At 42.0% G+C, this 19,907-nt stretch overlaps 1 protein-coding gene across 9 annotated transcripts in view; it reads right to left on the reverse strand.

Moving 5' to 3' along the window:
- Positions 1–19,907, reverse strand: part of NEK11 (NIMA related kinase 11) — a 248,879-nt gene that overhangs the window by 34,050 nt on the left and 194,922 nt on the right. For 7 of the 9 annotated variants that reach the window (XM_082684325.1, XM_082684317.1, XM_082684318.1 and 4 more), the window contains one exon: positions 8,982–9,078. The exons of the other annotated variants lie outside the window; for them this stretch is intronic. In XM_082684325.1, the coding sequence (XP_082540451.1) occupies positions 8,982–9,078 (97 nt within the window). The remainder of the gene's footprint in view (positions 1–8,981; positions 9,079–19,907) is intronic. 9 annotated transcript variants of the gene reach the window in all.

The following is a 19,907-nucleotide window of genomic DNA, read 5'->3' on the forward strand; positions in this document are numbered from 1 at the left end:
GCTGTGAAAAGAAATGAAGTCTATAGCTACATCCTGCTATGAAGTAATCTCCAGGATATATTGCTAAGTGAAGCACACAGAAATGTGTATAATGTGTTACCAATTTCTTAAGAAGTGACAGATAGGATGCCTTTATTTGAATATATTTTTCAAATGAAAGGATGATGAATAAACTGTTTTTTTAGATTCCTTCTTGGGGAAGGGAGAGAATAGGGTAAGGGATCAAGGATAGAAGCTATCTTCCTTAAATATGCCTTTTTATGGATTTGGGTTTGGACCCATGGAACCACTTTACATAATTAATAAACAAAAGTAACAAAACAAAAGCTGTTTCTAAATATTTGAAACAAACATACCTTTATACACCCATAAAGGTGTATACCTTTATACACCCATACAGAGACTAATGATTTAGCTAAATATAGATGGGTTGCATGCGTGCAAGGAAATTACTGAGGTGAAGGAAAGAACCATGCAGAAGAGTTAAAAAGAGAAAAGTACTTGGAACTCACACAGGGCCAGGAATAGTGCCTCTTCACACCTGCCAAATTGTCCCTTGTTATTAAACCTGACAATTCACTGGCCATTACATAGAGTATACAGAAGGGTCGCACCTCAACAATGGGCAGTAATCAGCCATGGTTAAAAGCTGTCACGGTCTTACAAGACAAAGCTCAGAAGTAAGACCCAAGGGCGCCTGGGTGGCTCAGTGGTTAAGCCGCTGCCTTCGGCTCAGGTCATGATCTCAGGGTCCTGGGATCGAGTCCCGCATCGGGCTCTCTGCTCGGCAGGGAGCCTGCTTCCTCCTCTCTCTCTCTGCCTGCCTCTCTACCTACTTGTGATTTCTCTCTGTCAAATAAATAAATAAAATCTTTAAAAAAAAAAAAAAAAAAAAAAAAAAAGAAGTAAGACCCAAGTGTATCAAACTGTTTCCCAGTAACTTGACTGAATCCTAAAACAAAGTTCAAGACTGCTTGCTGGAATACAAAAATAACCAGCGCCAACAAAGGAAAATTCACAATGCCAGACATTCAGTCAAACATGACCTGGAATACCAGGAAATAGAGAGATATTACCTACAATTAGGAGAAAAAAAATCAGTCAATCGAAACCAACTGAAAAATGACTCAGACATTAGAATTAGCAGATGAGGACATTAAAATGATATAACTGTATTCTACTTGTTCAAGTAGCTAGAGAAAAAATTGACAATGTTAATCAATGACATGAAAGATAGATATATATATTTAAAGATTCAAACCAAACTTCTAGAGAAGAAAACTTCAACATCTCAGGTGAAAAATACACTGATTGGGATTAACAGATCAGACACTGCAGAGGAAAAGACTAAGTAAATTAAAGACAGGCATAGAAACTAAAATGAAACAGAGAGAGGGGGGTAAAAAGGCCTCAAAAAACCCCCAGAGCTTCAGTGAGCTGTGGACAACTTCAAGAAGGCTGATATATGTATCACTGTATTTCAAAGAGGAGACATATGTCCACATAGGCAAATATTTTGTCTTCCTGTGTCCAGTGCATGAATGGCCAATGTAGAGATGATTCAGAGTTATGGTTACAAAGAGCTGCCATCCTTCTCATCAAGAAAATTTCTTAGGGCCCAGATGTTTTTCAGGGCATTGATCTTCCAACGGGAAAATGCACTCAGAAGCTCCCCAAGAACATTAGGCTTTCTCCATGGGTGCCCATTCTCAGGCTGAGTTTTAGTGAGGTGTCTCCCATCCATAGAACTTTGTCCCACTGGAAAGGACAATAAAGTCCGCCCTTCCCCCATGGTTCCCAGGCATTAAGGCCCCTTGGCCACTGCAAGAACCTGAAAAGTCCCTGACAAAGAAACCAGATGTTCATCTACAGAATAACCTGGGTAGTGAGTCCCTCTAATAGCAGGTTTCGTGGGTCCACAAACCTTCAGGACAACTGCTCATGAGGTGTGTGAAACTATCCCCCAAACCTGGCTCTCCTTGTGGCAATTCTAAGGGGAAACAAAGGAATTCAGAACTACTATAAGGGTCTAGCATATAACTATTCATAGATCTAGATCCATATCCACAACTACCATCCAGTTACAATGGGGGCCTATGATGCTAAGTGATGAGCTCATTTCTATGATATTCTGGAAAAGATAAAACTGTAGCAGCAGAAAATGGATCAATGGGGAGATGGGTTACATGACAGGACAATGATGGGAGAGATAGGTTACAAAGAGGAAGCACAAGGAATTTTTGGAGGTTCTAAAATCTTCTATAGAAACTGTTGCATAATCTCGACTGTGGTGATGGTTATATGACTATATGCACTTATCAAAATTGATAGAATTATATAGTATATATACTATATATACAATATACTAAAAAAGTGAATTTTCTTGTTCACATTTGTCAAATTTCATAGAACTGTATACTAAAAAAGGTGAGCTTTATTAAATATAAGTGATACCTTCCTTATTAAAGTAAATAGGACACAAGTAAAAGTCTAAAAAACTGAGGCTTTAAAAGCATAAATATATTTTTATATTATATTTGGCTTTTATTAAGATTGATCCTAATTCATACTCTGGTAACAAACTCCCCCCAGGGTGAAATCCTTTGGATTTAGTGCTTCTCAAATTTTAATATATATATGAATCTCCAAAGAACTTACTAAAATGCACATTCTAATTTAGGAGTGGTGAGGGCAGAGATTCCACCTTTCTCAGAAGCTTCTAAGTGATGTCAGTGCTGTAGGTCTATGGAGCACACTCTAAGCAGCAAAGCCGAGGACACTACTCACATAACTAATGTTCATTCATGCTGAAAAACACCTTTGTGATATGATACATCGTCTTGGCCTGTGTGTGTTAAAGGACTGGTCCTGTCCACAACAGTGTCACTTACTATCCTCAGAGCTAGAAGCTGAACAACTGGGCCATTCTCTAGCCAGGCCTGGAATCAAATCCAGCTAATGGTTGTAAAGAAAACTTGTCAACAAAAATCCAAAAACCCCTGCCCTGAGGGTACAAGCTTCAGGAGGCCCATGAAGCCACAGTGGCCTATGAAGCCACGAAGACCCATCCATCCAACCAATCATCCATCCATCCTTCCATATATGAATAGAACCTCTCTTCAAATGTGCATGGAAATTACTTAGTCAGAAAGGAAGTCAATACTGACTTTTTGAGATTCTGCGGACTATGAGTGGCACCACCTCACAGCTGCTGGGAGCCCAGTGCTGCCTGTGCCTCCAGCAGGGAGTTTCATCTGTGGAGTGGTCTCCCAGCAGAAGTAAGAAGTAGCCGTGACAGGAAACTGAGTGCTGGAGGATGATGGAAAAGGGCTGGTTTTATATTCAACAACTTCATAACACTTTCCCAAAGAACTGACACTTCTTTTTGCATGCTTAAAAATACCCCACGAAAACCACTATATAAATATCTTCACAGCTTCTTCGCCCACAAATGCCCTAAAGGATAAAACATCACTTAGCAGAGTAACACATGCCAATACCTTCAGATACTTCACTTGGGGCTCTTTAAGAGGAAGTAACCACATGTATATTGAGAATCTTACGAGCTAACATTTATTGAGCACTTACTACGTGCTGTGAAGTATCCTAAGTGCAAGTCATGAATTCATAATCTTAACAGGACATCACCTCACAACAACCCCATGTAGCAGGAACCGTTATTGGCTCTTCTTTACAGAGGAGAACTCTCAGGCACAAGGAGGCTGTCTAATTTGTCCAAGGATGCACACTAGTAATAAGAAGAAGAGATATAAACTCAAGCAGCTGCTGTCTCTCTGCCCCATACCTTTCCCCACCTGACCACTATGCTAGGGTCTTCTCTATGCCTGGCACTGCATATGTGAATGCTCACTAAGCCTCAGGATCTCCCATTTGGGAGAACTTGAAGAAACATGGTGTTAGGATCACTACATGTGTTGCTCCCCAATTTCCTTATAGAGCTTCGCTTTCTCACAGTAGGAGATGATGAAGCCACTGGCCTGATAGCCTTATATCATCACACAGTAAGCCTGGAGGGGCACTGATAACTGAGCCGGAAGGTTTGTTCTACCCTAGATCTTACCATCCTTGTGTAAAGATGGGGAAGGCTGTGGAAGAGCAGTTTGGGGAGGGAAGTCAGGGGTTCAGTTTTGTACATCCTGAGTCTGAAATGTCTCATGTACATCCAAAAGGGAGATGTTAAAGAGCAAGTTCAAATTCACATATTACTGCTGAGTAAAATAAGTTAATCAGAGAAAGACAATTATTATATGATCTCCCTGATATGAGGAATTTGAGAGGAATGACAGAGGGTTGTTGGGGGAAGAGAGGGGAAAAAAATGAAACCAGATGGGATTGGGAGGGAGACAAACCATAAGAGACTCTTAATCTCACGAAACAAACTGAGGGTTGCTGGGGTTGGCGGTGGTGGTAGGGATAGCGCGGCTGGGTGATGGACACTGGGGAGGATATGTGCTATGGTGAGTGCTGTGAATTGTGTAAGACTGATGATTCACAGACCTGTACCCCTGGGGCAAATAATACATTATATGTTAATAAAAATAAAAAATAAAAAAATTCACATATTATTGAAAAATAAACAGATGACAAGATATGGTGAATGGGACTCAACATGGGAGAATAGTTGGGAGTAGAGATAAAGCAAGGTTTACCATTGGTTGATAATTGTTGGTCTGACTAATGAGTCCATGGGGATTAATTATACTATTCTGACTACTTTTTGTATGTCTGCAAGTTCCCAAAGTAAATTTTTAAAAATTCAGAAGAAGGGGCACCTGGGTGGTGCTGTCGGTTGAGCATTTGACTCTTGGTTTTGGCTCAGGTCCTGACCTTGGGTGGTAAGACTGAGCCCCAACTGGGCTTGAACTCAGCATGGAGTCTGTTTGGGATTCTCCCTCCTTCTCTCTCTGCTCCTCTCCCCACACCCCACTCTCATTCCCTCTCAAATAAATAAATCTTTAAAAAAAAATTCAGAAGGACACAGAATCACTTATATAGAATAGCATACAAAATGTAAAACCTAGATCTAATCATAAAGGAATATGAGACAAACCCAAATTGAGGGACAGCCGACAAAATAACCCACCTGTACTCTTCAAAAATGTCATGAAAGATAACAAAAAACTAAGGAACTGTTTCAGAGTAAATGATACCAAAGACACAAAGCAACTATATGAAATGTGTGAAACTGGCGTGTATCCCGGATCACAAAAAAGTTTGCTATAAAGGACATTATTTTGTCAATCCATGAAATTTGAATGTTGATTAGTATATTATATAATATATATCAATTTGAAATATCTTGTTTAATCATTTACTGAGGATATATATGAGAATGTCCCCATTCTTAGGAGTTTCACATGTAAACATTTAGGTGTGAAAAATCATGATGAAAAAGATTTATTCCCAAATGTCACAGTAACAATAACAATTATATTAATGTATAAATATATGTCTACATTATATAGATAGATATGAAGAGATTATGCAAATGTGGCAAAATGTTACCAACCGGTGAATCTAGGTGAAGCACATGTCAGTATGTATCATGCTATTCATTCAAAATTTCTATAGGCTTAATCTTTTTCAAAATCAATTTTTTTTGGTTTTTCTTTTGAAGATTTTATTTATTTATTTGAGAGAGAGAAAGTGAGAGAGAGCATGAGAGGGAAGAAGGTCAGAGGGAGAAGCAGACTCTCCATGGAGTTGGGAGCCCGACGTGGGACTCTGGGATCACAGGACTCTGGGATCATGAGCAGAGCTGAAGGCAGTCGCTTAACCAACTGAGCCTCTCAGATGCCTCTCAAAACCAATTTTTAAAAAATTAACATGATTAACCTGATACAGTCAGTATTCCTAAAATATACCCCTTTCATTTCCTTCCTTATATTCTTTTGAATAAAAAGCGATCTTCTTTACTCCTTAATGATAGGTACTGAATACTTGACTTTTCCTCAAGAAGGCCTCTTGTATGTATCAGTTTTCTCTGCATTACATCACTTACTCATCACAGCAGGTGCTGCAGGTACTCTCCGGCCACTGGGGGTACCACTGGTGGAGAACCTTGGCCAAAGAATGTCTTGCTGAGTCACAGTCCTTTCCCAGGACAGCCCACATCCAGGGCTTATTGACTTGGGGCTGTAGAGGCCTGGCCTTCTAGCCCCAGTTCAGGGGGGTTCTATGGGGCCATCCCTGCTTCAGAACTCTCTGTAGGGTGCACTGAGGCCTCCAGTGAGACCGTGTCACAGCCTGATGTGTCCCTGTGCCCAGTCTCCTTCCTTCCCCTCCTTACTACATGTGGTGGACTCATAAACACTCCCTCACAAATCTCCCGCACAGTAATCCCCACCTCCAAGTCTACCTTTCCAGGGACCCAACTGTGACCATTTTGCAGATGAGGAAACAGAACCTTTGAAAATTACTTGCCTAAGGTCAGAAAGCCATTTATTGGTGAAGCCATGACTTGGACTCCAAATCTGTTGGCTTCCAGCCTTCCTTCCCTTTTATTTACCTTTCCAAATTCCACCTCTCTTAAGGACAAAGTCAAGTTCCCACTTCTCCCAGAGGCCTCCCTGACTTCCCCTCTCTGACCTCAAAGCTCTCACCATCTGCTCCATTTGGCACATGGGCATGGTCCCTCTTGGAGGCTCTTCTGAACTGTTATCTTATATTACAAAACCATTGTGTTGTCATTTAACTTTCCACCTTGAAGTTTAGTGCTTTGTCTGCCTTGTAAGTTCCTTGGGATACAGGTCATTCATTACTCTTTATGTCCCAATAGTTGTCCACACGCAGAGCACACAGTACATTACTGGGCAAAGAATGTGAAACAATGGCAAGATCCCCTCTCTTCTGGCTGTGTTCTAAGTCTTAGAACAGGAAGCATAATATCCTCAAAAGATACTCAGCCCTGTGGCTTCAATTTCCTTTTTGTCTTTTCTGGAATGGTACAGGGCTTTGTACCTGGGGTATGTACCTTTGTACCTTTGTACGTGGGGTATGAGGGGATGACACGTTATTCTGCCAAAGAAGCAATACCAATCACGGGGAAAGAACCCAAACTCTATGAGCCAGAAAATAACTGGTCAAATTCAAATTTAGTCAAGCAACAAGGAGGGGGAAAAAAAATACCAGGGCTGAAATCGCTAGAACATATCTTTGTCATTTATTTTGCCAGAACTACTTTCATTTTAATTATTTAAAGCATTTCATAATATGCTAGCAAATGGGATGTTATGTACTCTGCAAAATTAATGAAGTCTTAGATCAAAAATCCCACAATACCACATTATTAAATTTTAAGGGCAAAATAGTTAAGTAGCTTTTCTTTGAAGATTATCAACTGGGAGATGAACAAAGCCTTCTCCATAATCTCCTCTGAGCAAGGAAAAGTGGAAGAAAGCAGAGGCAAGAAAGTTTAGTCCAAACCCCTTCTCACTTCCAGCTCCTGGGCGTCACTTGTTACCATAGTAACTCGGTTACTAGGGGGCCACTCAGACAGAAGCAGGCCTTAAAACAATAAGCATGTGAACACATTACCAGCTTTAGGGTTAGAAATAATTTTCAGCACTTTTTCTCCTTTGCTTCCAAACATGAATCCGTATGGTGATGTATGGTGTTGCAAGAGCAATATAAACACAAATTGACTGAAACATAATACTTGCCAAACTTCCCTAACTGTGCATGAGCACCACCAACACAGGAAGTCAATTTTAGAAATTTTCTGAGTTGGGACATCTGTAGGAGGGGTCTTCAAACTATAGAGCCCACAGGCCAAATCTCTGGTCTGCCACCTATTTTTTTACATCTTGTGAGCTAAGAATTGTTTTTACATTTTTAAGTGGTTGAAAAAAATCAAAATAATGTTTTGTGATACCTGAAAATTACACAAAATTCAAATTTCAGTCTAAAATGATATTTTTTTGAAGCACAGCCATGCTTATGTAATTATATGTTGTTTAAGGCTTCTTCTTCTTTTTTAATATATTTTATTTACTTATTTATTTATTTGAGAGAGAGAGTGCACACACACAAGCAGGAGTAGGGGCAGAGGGAAAGGGAGAAGCAGACTCCTTGCTGAGGAGGGAGCCAGATCTGAGGCTACCTCAGAGTCCTCGGACTCTGAGATCATGACCTGAGCCGAATGCAGACTGTTAACCCACTGAGCCACTCAAGTGCCCCTAAGGTTGCTTTTGTGTAACAATAGCAGAGTTAAGTAATTGTGACAGAAACCCTACAGCCCACAGAGCTTAAACTATTTACTACCTATCCCCCTGCAGAGAGAATTTGCCAACCACTGATCTAGAGACATGAATTGTACAGGAAAATTTAGACTAGGAGGCTGGGTATTTCTCCTTTGCCAAGAAGTCTGTAACAGGTGCTGTCTTTATTCTTTAGGGCTGCTGTAAAATACCATAGACTGGGTAGCTTTTCAACAACAGAAATGTGTTGCTCACAGCTCTGGAGGCTGGGAAGTCCAAGATCAAAGCACCCACACACTTGCCTTCTGGTGAGGGCCGCCCCTTCCGCTCTTCCTGGTTCAAAGCCAACACCTCCTCCCTGTGTCTCCACATGGCAGAAGTGGCTGGGGAACTCTCTGGAACCTGCGCTATAAGGCACTAATCCCATTCACGAGGCCTGATGATTTACACACTTTCCAAATGCAAACTACTAATACCATCTCCTCTGGAGATTAGGATTTCAACATATGAATTTGGGGGAGGGGTGGGTGCACACTCAGACCAAGCTTTCTTCTTATATTTTTAAGTTTGAGTTTTCCACACAGCTGCAGCCCTTTCCAACTTATTTTTTTTTTTTTTACACATTCCATTCACCTTCACTTCTAGAAAAGCACAGCTATTATTTTCAAGACCAAGTGGAATAGCGTTACATGATAGGATCACACTCTATGTCAACAGGGCTCACACTCCACTCTCCTAGGTCTCAGGTGACATGCAACTTACTCCCTCATGTGTTTCATCTTGCTCCTAGCCGCTGGGCTGTTGAACACCATTGGTCTCGGGGACACGTCTGCAGCTGTGCTGGTGATGGTCCTTGTATCTGAAAAATCAATGCACAGCACTTACTGACATCATCAGCACTCCAGCAACTTGGAGGCAGCATTCAAGGGCAATCAGAAAACAGAAGTTAATCTACCTTTGCCACTAGGTAAAGCTACATTAATTGGAGATGAATTCAATTATGACATGCACATTAAGGAGATTTATGCCTAATGACAAGATTATTTATAGTTTTAATATACACAAGGAATTCTAGGACCAAGCCTCTCTCCAAAAGGATTATTTAAACAGAACACCATTATTTAAAAGATGGGCTTTATATTAGCAAACTCGCAGGGAAACGCACTGATGGCAAAGCCAGCATTCCTGAGGAGCCCTTGGCAGGCACTTTCAGCAGGTGTGGTATTGGCTCAGATGGCTGAGACAGTTTTTCTAATAGACTTAGTTTTCCCTTTATCTTAATCCCACATCTCAGCATTGCTTTTTTGCAATGGAAAGCAAGATGCTGACTGGGGGCGTTCACCTACAGCCGTGAACTTCAGCAGAATGCAGCAGAAGGTCAAAACTGGGTTCATGAGGTAAAGCATTACTAACGAGAGCTGCAGTGTTAATGAAATCTGCTGAGAGAGCTCCAGCTTCTACTGATAAACCCCGGAGGCTCTCACAAGGCATGTTGGAACCTTAGGGAAAGAAATAGTCCATCAAGTGAAACCACACGATTTTCCATTAAGAAGCCAATGTGGGCCCCTGAGCAAGGGCTGGGGTCCTCCAGAGTAGGGTTTGTATATCTTTCCTAGAGCTAGGGCAGAATCTGCCTGTACATTCCTTATACCCCCCACCAGGTGCCTCATACTCTATCAGGAGAAAAAAAAAACATGGAACGGCCTAATATTCATTTATAAGTCCTATCCACATAGTTGCTATGTCCCAGAAGGGACCCATGTTGGGACATTCCCACTCTTCCCACCCGATTTCTTATAACATGTGACTGATTTAGGGACCAAATGAGGGAGTGACAGCCAGTTCCCATATTACATATTAGCAAAGCTTTCTTCTTATATTTTTTTGAAAAATTAAATGCAAATTCTAATATTCTTCAAATATATCTTTCTTTTGTACACCCCCCTGGAGGGCATGCATCTCACTTTGAACTGCTCACTCTTATGGCTGTCGTTGAGATGAATACTCTCCTATTTAACTCTTTGTCAGAATCTCTGATCTTTTCTCAGCCTCTACCCTTAGATGTGAAGGGACTGGATCGACAGGTATGAATTCTATAAAGGGCGCCTTCACACGTAGTTAAATAAACACCCTGCTCTTCCTGGTACATTACCAGTTATGGTCCCACTTTAAGACACAAGTGCCAGTGAGTGATTGCTCCCCTTCCGCTCACTCCTGGAGATTACCCCTTCCACACGGAGACTTTCTCAGCCTTCCCCGGCCTCAGATAGAAGCTTTACTTCAGCTTTCCCCTCCCACCAGCTCTGGCCAGGACAGCTGCTTTTCCCCCAAGGAAAGCTTTTGTGAGGAGGAGAGGTGGCACAGGGGGGTTCGTTTCATGTTCTTGTTGGTTGCTTTTTATAATCATCTTTCCTAGATCCTGAGAAGTTACTAAAACAATAAACATGCCATGCCAAGTAAAACACAAGCCCAAAAACCAGTTCTGCCAAGACTGAAAAGAAGGTGCTGCTTTCCCTTCTCTTCCAGACAGCTGGTGAGTCCTGAAGACTTACTGCAAATAAAGGTCAAAGAAATTTTCAGGAGAGCTGCTGTTTATTCTAATGTGGCCACGATGCCCCTCAGTAGGGCTCTCAGCTTTGCTGGGAAGATGTTAAGCCTTGAGCTCAAGAGTAGAAATCAGGGCAAATAACATTTCAAGCACCAGCGCTGGCAAAGCCTGGTGCTCAGAGCAATTCCTTTTTTAGTTTTTCTTATTGGCCAGGCTTTTTCCTCCCCATCCCACCTTTCACCATGAATAGCCGTTGCTTTATGTCAAAGAGAAGGACAACACATTTTGCAATCACAATAAAAATGACTACACTATAATCATAGACTTCAGCTTATTAGGTGAATCCAAGAGTCACGGAATCCGAGTGTGTTCTAGACCCCTGCTTTCAGACTTCGATGCGATATGAATCACCTAGAGATCTCGTTAAAAACGTAGATTCTGCCTTAGTAGATGTGAGTAGGACCTGGAATTCTGCATTGCAAACAAGCTTCCAACTGATACATATGGTGTTAGTCCTCGGGCCACTTTTTGACAAGGCTCTAGATGGGCTAGTTACCTAATGTGTGGGGCCCATAGCTGAATGACAGCGCAAGGCCCCCCTTTCAAAAGGCAAGAGAAAAGCTGATTTCTTTCTTCTGTTTCTCTCTGTGGACTTGTTTTTGGTTTTGTTTTTAAAGAAACTAGGACAATTATTATTTTTTTTTTTAAGATTTTATTTACTTATTGGAGAGAGAGAAAATGAGAGAGACGGCATGAGAAGGGGAAGGGTCAGAGGGAGAAACAGACTCCCTGCCAAGCAGACAGCCCGATGCAGGACTTGATCCCGGGACTCCAGGATCATGACCTGAACCAAAGGCAGTCACTTAACCAACTGAGCCACCCAGGCACCCCTGTGGATCTGTTTTTTTATGGGGCATTTAATGTTCTCCCTCAGGAACAGGAACAGATACTCGCAAGGAGGGTGAAGACCCTTGCAGGGGCTCAAGGGCCCCACCAGCCCCTGATTCCTCCTATCTGTGCACAGGCCCCCATAAGGAAAGGAGGGTGGTGGGGGCCAGTAGTTAGGGAGTGGGTGATGGAGAACTTTCCCAAGTGGGGGGCTGGTGGCAGCATACAAGTGAAGCTTCAAGCCCCCAGCATAGGTTCCATTGTCCCATTAGACTTCACTCATAAAACCACAAATACGAAGATAAAATTACTAGGGATTTTACTAAACGCCAAGTGCAAGGCCCTCCTCCTGAGTCTGGGACACCACGCAACTGCACTGGTTGCAGGCCTGTGACGCTCCGGTTCCAGAGCTCTGCTTTCTCAGACTTAAAAAGTAGATGAATCCTTAACCGTTGTGATTTTCTAAAATTAATAGTTTTTTATTTAATTTCAACAGAAGGTTCATAGCCCTGGAAATAGTACATATATGCAAGACATGTAATGCTAGGTGCATGTGTGGATTTACAAATTTCCTACAAGAACAATAGAACTGGCCAGTCTATTCCACCAGTGGTGAGTTCTGAAGATGTCTGACTCGGGTGCGCCTCTGGGAAAAGCCCTGTGGTAGGTATTAAGTGGCTTTGACTTCAGCCTCAAGCCAGAGAAGAGCAGGGGATCAAATGGCAGCCATGTCCTGCTTCCTTCTACCCACTCAGTGTGTGGGCTGTGTGTTCCTTACAAGGGGACTGTGACCCCATTAGAATAAAGGGAGGGTGACTATGGTCATGCCATGGAGAATTCCACTGTGCTCCTGGTTCAGACTACGGGTTCATCTTAAAATGGAGGGTCCAGACATTTTGAAAAGAACATGGTGACAGGAAATGTAACATGGAAGAGTTTGAGTTCTCGCTTCCTTCCTCCATCCTCATCCTTCCCTAGAAGAGGTAGGACCTGTCGCATTAGGGAAACATAGCTGCAAACGGATGCCACTTGGTGGTTCTGGTGAGTTTCCTTTTAAATCAACTATGCTCTTCCCTCATGTCATTGAGCCAGGGGTCTGTCTCCCTCAAATTCTCGTCTCTCTACTCTGAGCCCTCTCTCCTGTCCTCCTTTCCTGGGTCCCATACTTCCACAGCTCACCTCAGCTTTTCATCCTTAGTCCCTGTACCTTCCTGTCTCTGGTGTGGGACTTGTATTTCGGTACTTAGTTCATGGTCTTTTAAAAATTTAATTTCTATCCAAATTCATCTCAATTCATCATTAAAAAAAAAAAAATAGTGATGGCTAGCCCTTTTTTAGTAGACAAGGGCCAGACCCTGTGCTGAGCAGCTTCCCTGTATCATGTCATGTGAGGGTCCTGGGAAGTAGGCATATTTTTCAATGAGTGAGTTTGAAGACAGTAAGTAACTTACCCAAGTTCATTACAACTGACACATGACATAGCTGGAAATGACACATGACAAAGCCTGAAACCAGGCTTTTTAAAAAAAATTCCACAGTTCTAGGTGTTGGCGACCCTACTAGAACTTCCCAGAGCACATATCCATTCTATAGCAGCCACTGGACCAGGTGTTAGCTGAGGCACTGCCTGCCATGGTTTGCTTTCTAACACTCGTAGTCACAGAGATGTATCTGTTACTCCACTCCCTTATACTTTTCCAGCCAGTTAGTAAGCTCCCAGAGTATACAGATTATATCCTTTTTATCTTTATTATTTTTTTATTTCTTAATCCATTTTAAGTGTACAATTCAATGGCATCAAGGACATTTGCCATGTGCAACTATCAACACTACCTATTTCCAAAACTTTTGCATCACCCCAAACAGAAACTCAATAATCATGAAACAATAATTCCCCACGCACCTCTCCCCCAAGTCCCTACTTACCTCTAATCACTTCCAGTGTCTGTGAATTTTAATGTTCTAGATAAATGATTTCATGTAAATGAAATCATACAATATGTGTCCTTCTGGATCTGGCTTATTTCACTAAGCATACTATTTTCAAGGTTCATCAATGTGTGGCATTAGCAAGACTTCCTCTCTATGGACAAATAATATTTATTGTATGTATACATCACATTTTGTTTATCCATTCATCTGTTGATGGACACGAGTTGTTTCCACTCTTTGGGTATTATGAGTAATGCTACAATAAACATTGGCATACAAGTATATGAGTACCCATTTTCTATGGTTTTGAGTGTGTATCTAGGAGAGGAATTGTTGGGTGGTATGAAAATTCTATATTTAGCTGATTGAGGAATCACCAAACTGTTTTCCACAGCAGCTACACTATTTTACCTCCCCACAATTAGTGTGTGAGGATTCTCCACATCTTCACCAACACTGTCGTTTTCTGGTTTTTAAACCATGGCCATCCTAGTGGAAGTGAAGTGGCATCTCATTGTGGTTTTGATTTGCATTTCCCTAATGACTTTTCATGTGGTTATTGGCCATTTATACATCTTCTTTGAAAAAATATCTATTCAAATCCTTTGCCCATTTAAAAATTGAGATGTTTGTATTTTTGTTGTTGAGTTGTAGTTCTTTATTTATTATAGATATTAAACTTCCATTTAATATATTATCTATAATGTTTTTTATTTTGTTCATCTTTGTACCTCCAAAGTTCATCTCAGCATAAGGCACGTATCATATTAAATTTATACCCAAGTATTTTATTCTTTTTTGGGTGGAGAGTCACTTTTCACATTTTATTGGCCACAGGGGAAGCCGCCAGGGAGGGGGCCACAGGAGACAGGGCCATATCACTGGAGGTGCTCACAATTTCTTCAGCTACTCCAAGCTTGGGCCCTGGGGGTTCTGGGGGTGGCTGGGCACATTGGACATGTTTCCATCATCTCTGGGGATGGGGGCCACTGGATAGTTGTAGGGTGTGGCCTGGTTGATCATGATGTATATTTGGTGGATGGGCTGAGAGTTGGCAGAATTATAGTAAGGACCCCACCAGCAGCAGCATCTTGGTCCAGGCATCTTTGAGGAAGGGAGCCAGTCTCCTGGCCATCATCGTCACAGTAGTGACCTATACCTAAGTATTTTATTCCTGATGCTATCACAGATAGAATTGTTTTCTTAATTTCATTTTTGAAATGTTCACTGCTATGTATAAAAATACAATGGTTTTAGTGTATTGATTTTGTATCCTGCAATCTTGCTTAATTTCTTTATTAGGGCTAATAGTTTCTAGTGGATTTCTTAGGGTTTCCTATGCACAAGAGCATGTTATCTGCAAATAGAGGTAGTTTACTTCTTTTCCAAACTGGATGCCTTTTATTTCTTCCCCTTGCCTAATTTCCCTCTAGCACACTGCTAAATGGAAGTGGTAAATGAAGTTTTTGTCTTGTTCCTGTTCTTAGGGGGAAAACATTCATTCTTACATCATTAAGAATGAATTAACTATAGGTGTGTTCATAAATGCCCTTTATTAGGTTTAGGAACTTCCTTTCCATTCTTAGTTTCTTGAGTGTTTTTTATTAAGAGAGGATGTTGGACTTTGTCAAGTATTTTTTCTGCATCTGTTGAGATGATCATATTGTTTTTGCCCTTTATTCTACCTGTATGTTTTATTTCTTAATTGATTTTCTGACGTTAGATGGCCCTTGCATTCTTCAGATAACTCCTACTTGGTCATCAAGTACAATCCTTCTTCTTTTCTTAATGTTGCTGGATTCATTTTAGTAGTATTTTGTTGATGATTTTCGCACATATATTCCTGATGGATATTGGCTCTTAGTTTTGTTTGTTCTTGTGATGTCTTAGTCTGGTTTTGGTATCAAAGAACGGTTTCATAGAAGAAGCTGGGAAATGTTGGCTCATATTCCATTTTTTGGAAGAGCTTGGAAAGACTTGGTATTAATTCTTTGAATATCTGGCAGAATTCACCAGTGAAGCCTTCTAGTTTTTAGTTTACTAATTTGATCTACTTGTTAGAGATCTATTCAGATTTTTTGTAATTGACTCAGTATTGGTAATTTGTGTTTTTCTAGACATTTTTCTATTTCCTCCAAGTTATCTAATTTGCTGGCATACTGTTGTCCATAGTATGCCCTTATAATGTTTCATTTCCTCAAGGGTGGTAGTAATGTCCTTCCTTTAATTCCTGATTCATGAATTTGAGTCTTATTTCTTACTTCTTTGGACATTATGGCTAAAGATTTATTAATTCTGTTGATCCTTTAAAAGGATTTTTGGTCTTGGGGCGCCTGGGTGGCTCAGTGGGTTAAAGCCTCTGCTTTCGGCTCAGGTCATGATCCCAGGGTCCTGGGATCGAGCCCCGCATCGGGCTCTCTGCTCGGCGAGGAGCCTGCTTCCTCCTCTCTCTCTGCCTGCCTTCTGCCTACTTGTGATCTCTCTCTGTCGAATAAATAAAATCTTAAAAAAAAAAAAAGGGATTTTTGGTCTTGTCAGTGTCTTCTATTGATTGTCTAGTTGTTATTTCATATATTTCCACTTTAGTCTTTATTATTTCCTCCCTTCTGCTTGTTTTGGGTTTAATTTTCTCATCTTCTTCTAGTTTCTTAAGGGAGGGGTTCTATTTTAGATGCTTGAAGGTAGGAGTTAAATTCAAAGGTAATGTAGGGACATGTGGGTGGCTCAGTGGGTTAAAGCCTCTGCCTTTGGCACAGGTCATGATCCCAGGGTCCTGGGATCGAGCCCTGCATAGGCTCTCTGCTCAGCGGGGAGCCTGTTTCCCTTCCTCTCTGCCTACTTGTGATCTCTCTCTGTGTCAAATAAGTAAATAAAAATCTTTAAAAAAAATAAATTCAAAGGTAATGCAAATAGTAGCCATTGTTTTTAACCCAGAAAGAACTTGCAATATATTGGGGAAGACAGAGTATCTGTCTAGATGGTCACCAGGAGGGCTTTGTATGTTGACATAAGACACCATGCTACAAAGAAGGGTACTAAGGGTCTGTGGAAAAAGCACTAACCTTTAAGTTAGAGGACCACAGTTATTGTTCTAGTTCTACTCTCACTGGTTACAAAGCCCCTCAGGTCACCTCCTTGAGCCTCAGTTTGCTCATAATATATTTAAGGAGTTTCATTAGATAGAGGACCTTCTCTCAGATGGAACTTTCTAAGATCTGGTATAAGACATCTCTCTGGACCTCCAGTGGAGTGGAATTTCTTTGGGAAGGCAACACTAATACTAATAACAACATGAAGAGAAACCAGAAGGACCAAATATTAAGAGGCAAATGGCTGGCAGCAACAGTCAGAGCTGCAGGCACTCTGAAACATCAGCAAAATCATCTCGAAGTCTTTCCCCACCTGCCAAACACAGGATGAGGAGGATTAGAACACTTGACACTACCCCTGGGGGATGTTTTGACAGTGAGATGAACACAAGACGATATGAAGACACAGTCAGCAACCAGAAGCTGTGTTCTGTAAGGGGGCAGATCATAGCTCGTCATAGTAATATTGTCAGGCTTCTTCCTACTTCTGTGGTCTCTTACCAGCAGAGCTCTCTATTCTCCCCAAAGGAGCGACAGCTTGATGACTGTGACATTTCACCAGCAGAGAGAGATTCTTCTCTCATTTCCTTCAAAATTTCCCTTTACACGTTTACTCTACTCATTTACTCCCCCCAGCTCTGTGCCTGGATGGATGACCTTGATAGTAAAAGTGAAAGCTTCATTTGCCCTCCCTGCAAAACCTCCTCCCACGTGGGCGATAAAGAGCTGATGCAGGGACTGCAGGGCTGGACATTTTGGCAAACGAGATCCCACATAAGCACCTGGGACACTGCTTACTCAGGAATCCTTGCAGACTCTGCCCTTCGTGCACCGTACGTGTAGGATGTTTCTCTCCTAATCTTTTACCCTCTCCTGTCCTGCAAGTGCCTCAGGAATACTCCAGAAATACAGTTGTCCCCTTGGCCCAAATTTTTGCAAAGGCATGTCCTCGTGGCCCATATTGTCCCCCTTACTCTTTGGAGTGGAACATGATGGAAGATTTGCCAATGGGCTGGCAAACTTTTTCGGTAGAGAGCCAAGTAGTTTTAGACTTGCAAGCAAACAATCTCTGTTGCGACTACTCAACTCTGCGGTTGTAGCATGAAAACAGCCATAGACAAGAGGTAAATAAAGGAGCATCGCTGTGTCCCAGTAAACTCTTATTCTAATACTGACACAGATTTGACCTGCGGGCTGTAGTTTATCAACTTCTGGCCTAGATGAACTTCATGAGAAACTTCATGATTCTGAGCTGGAAGTGACTATAGACCTTTTCACGCCAACTTGTCTCATCTTATGGATGGGGAAACTGAGGCCAAGAGAGGCTAGTGTGGCTTGCTCAAGGTCACAGAGCTATAAAGAAAGAGTCAGAGTCAGGACTAGAACTGTGGCTTCCTGACTGTCAAATGTGTGACCTTTCTAACCCATCATTGAAGTGACACATCCAGATAAGGATTTTCATGAACTGATTTTGAATAATCAGGAAATTATCAGACAAAAAACCCTTCCTACAAACATTGAAATTTGGGGAGAACATGCCATCTGTCATCTCATCTCTCCACCTCTTCAGACGATGGCTCAGGGCTTGTTATGAGGAATCACAAACCAGGAGGGCATGTGAGAGCAGTGCCTCTCTGCTGAGAGGCTTACCTGACCCTCATCTTTGTGAAGATTTTTCCTTGAGTTTCTCCTGTGATGGCAGTGAACCTCAGGATGTCAATAAAATGGCCTCAGAATCTGCAAAGCAGGCTGCTCTCTGTCTTCACCATGTTACCTCAACAACCCAGGGATAATGACACACCACCCCAATTTCCTTTCAAAGAAGGAGCTGTTCCCCAGCTGCCTAGAGCACCGCACACAGCCAGCCTCCAGCTGTGGCCCCTACAGGACCTGCCTACGCTATAGAAAGCTGCCTTGCCCAAGATCATGCTGTTCCCACGTGGCCCACATTTAATGACCAACCATGGAAGAGGTAGAAAGCCTGGCCATTTTGGCCCAAGCAGACAATTACAATAAGTCCAGAACCCCTGTGGATCTGAGCCAGGATTGTTGGGACTGCATCACTGCACTGTTCCCCCTCTGCCTCACCCGTCCTTTCTGCAGGGCTCTCCTGAGGGCACTCCCAGGTAAGCATCCTGCCCACTTGATTTCATGTCAGAGGCTGCTTCTTGAAGAACCCAGGGCACAACAGAAGGGTGCTAGGTTTGGAAAGAAGTAGAGGCATGGAGGTGTTTGTCTTGACGACATGAACAAGTTGAGCATTAAACATGAGCAATAAGAAAAATACTGATGGAACCCTATACCCCTCCCCTTGAGCGATTCTTTCGGTATTGGCACAGGGCAACTCCATAGACACAGGACAGCCGACACCACCTAGAGGAGTTGTTGCCAACTGTCAGCAGCAGCTGTGTCCAAGCCAGACCCCCTGAGGAAGCTGGTGAAAGAGGCAGTCAGGAAGAAAGAAGAAGGTCCAGGAAGAACAGCTTCCAGAAGCTTCCAGTGGAAAGGGAGCAGGGGCAAATTCAGAGGAGCACTGTGAGCTGCCTTAGAGTCCTGACTCTGTGATGTTTGCTAAGTTATAAAGTGCTCCAGTAAAGCTCAAATGCAATGATATACAGAAAGGTGCTGTTGTTGGTAGAGGCCCAGGATGAATTTACGCTGCCTCTCTCAACCCCACGGCACCCAGCCCAGTGCTTTGCACAAGGCAACTTCCCAATAGCGCCCCACCGTCTCCACCAACACTACATTAGTTGGAAAAAACTGGGTCAGCCTGGGATATAAACTTGCTACTCATAGGGGAGATAATAAATACCAGAAGATGGGAGATAAACTTTCTATTTTTACTACATGGTTATTTCACACAACAAATATTTAGCTGAACTGTATGGAAGATTAAAAACAACAGGAGTTCGGGGGTTTGCAAACGTTCATTTCCTTTCGAATGTACCAGAAGAGGCCTCTAAGAATAGCGCCTACCAGTACAGAAAAAAAAAAAAAAAAAAAAAGAAGAGTGTCTGTTTTATTTTAATAAGCAATTAAATGTGGATATAGGTTGAGAAGAGATTTGTGGAAGCCAGACTCCAACTTCTTTGGTTGTGCTTACCCCATGGAGCCAAAAGTCAGTATTTGGGGAGTTTAATTATTCTAAGCTGCCAATGTAGAGAATCCCAGCTTGAGAAACAAAACCTACTTTTTTGTGATGGAACGTTGGACTGGTTCAAGACTGGCTAA

Source organism: Mustela nivalis (assembly GCF_964662115.1).
Source record: "Mustela nivalis genome assembly, chromosome: 1".
Classification (NCBI taxonomy): domain Eukaryota; kingdom Metazoa; phylum Chordata; class Mammalia; order Carnivora; family Mustelidae; genus Mustela; species Mustela nivalis.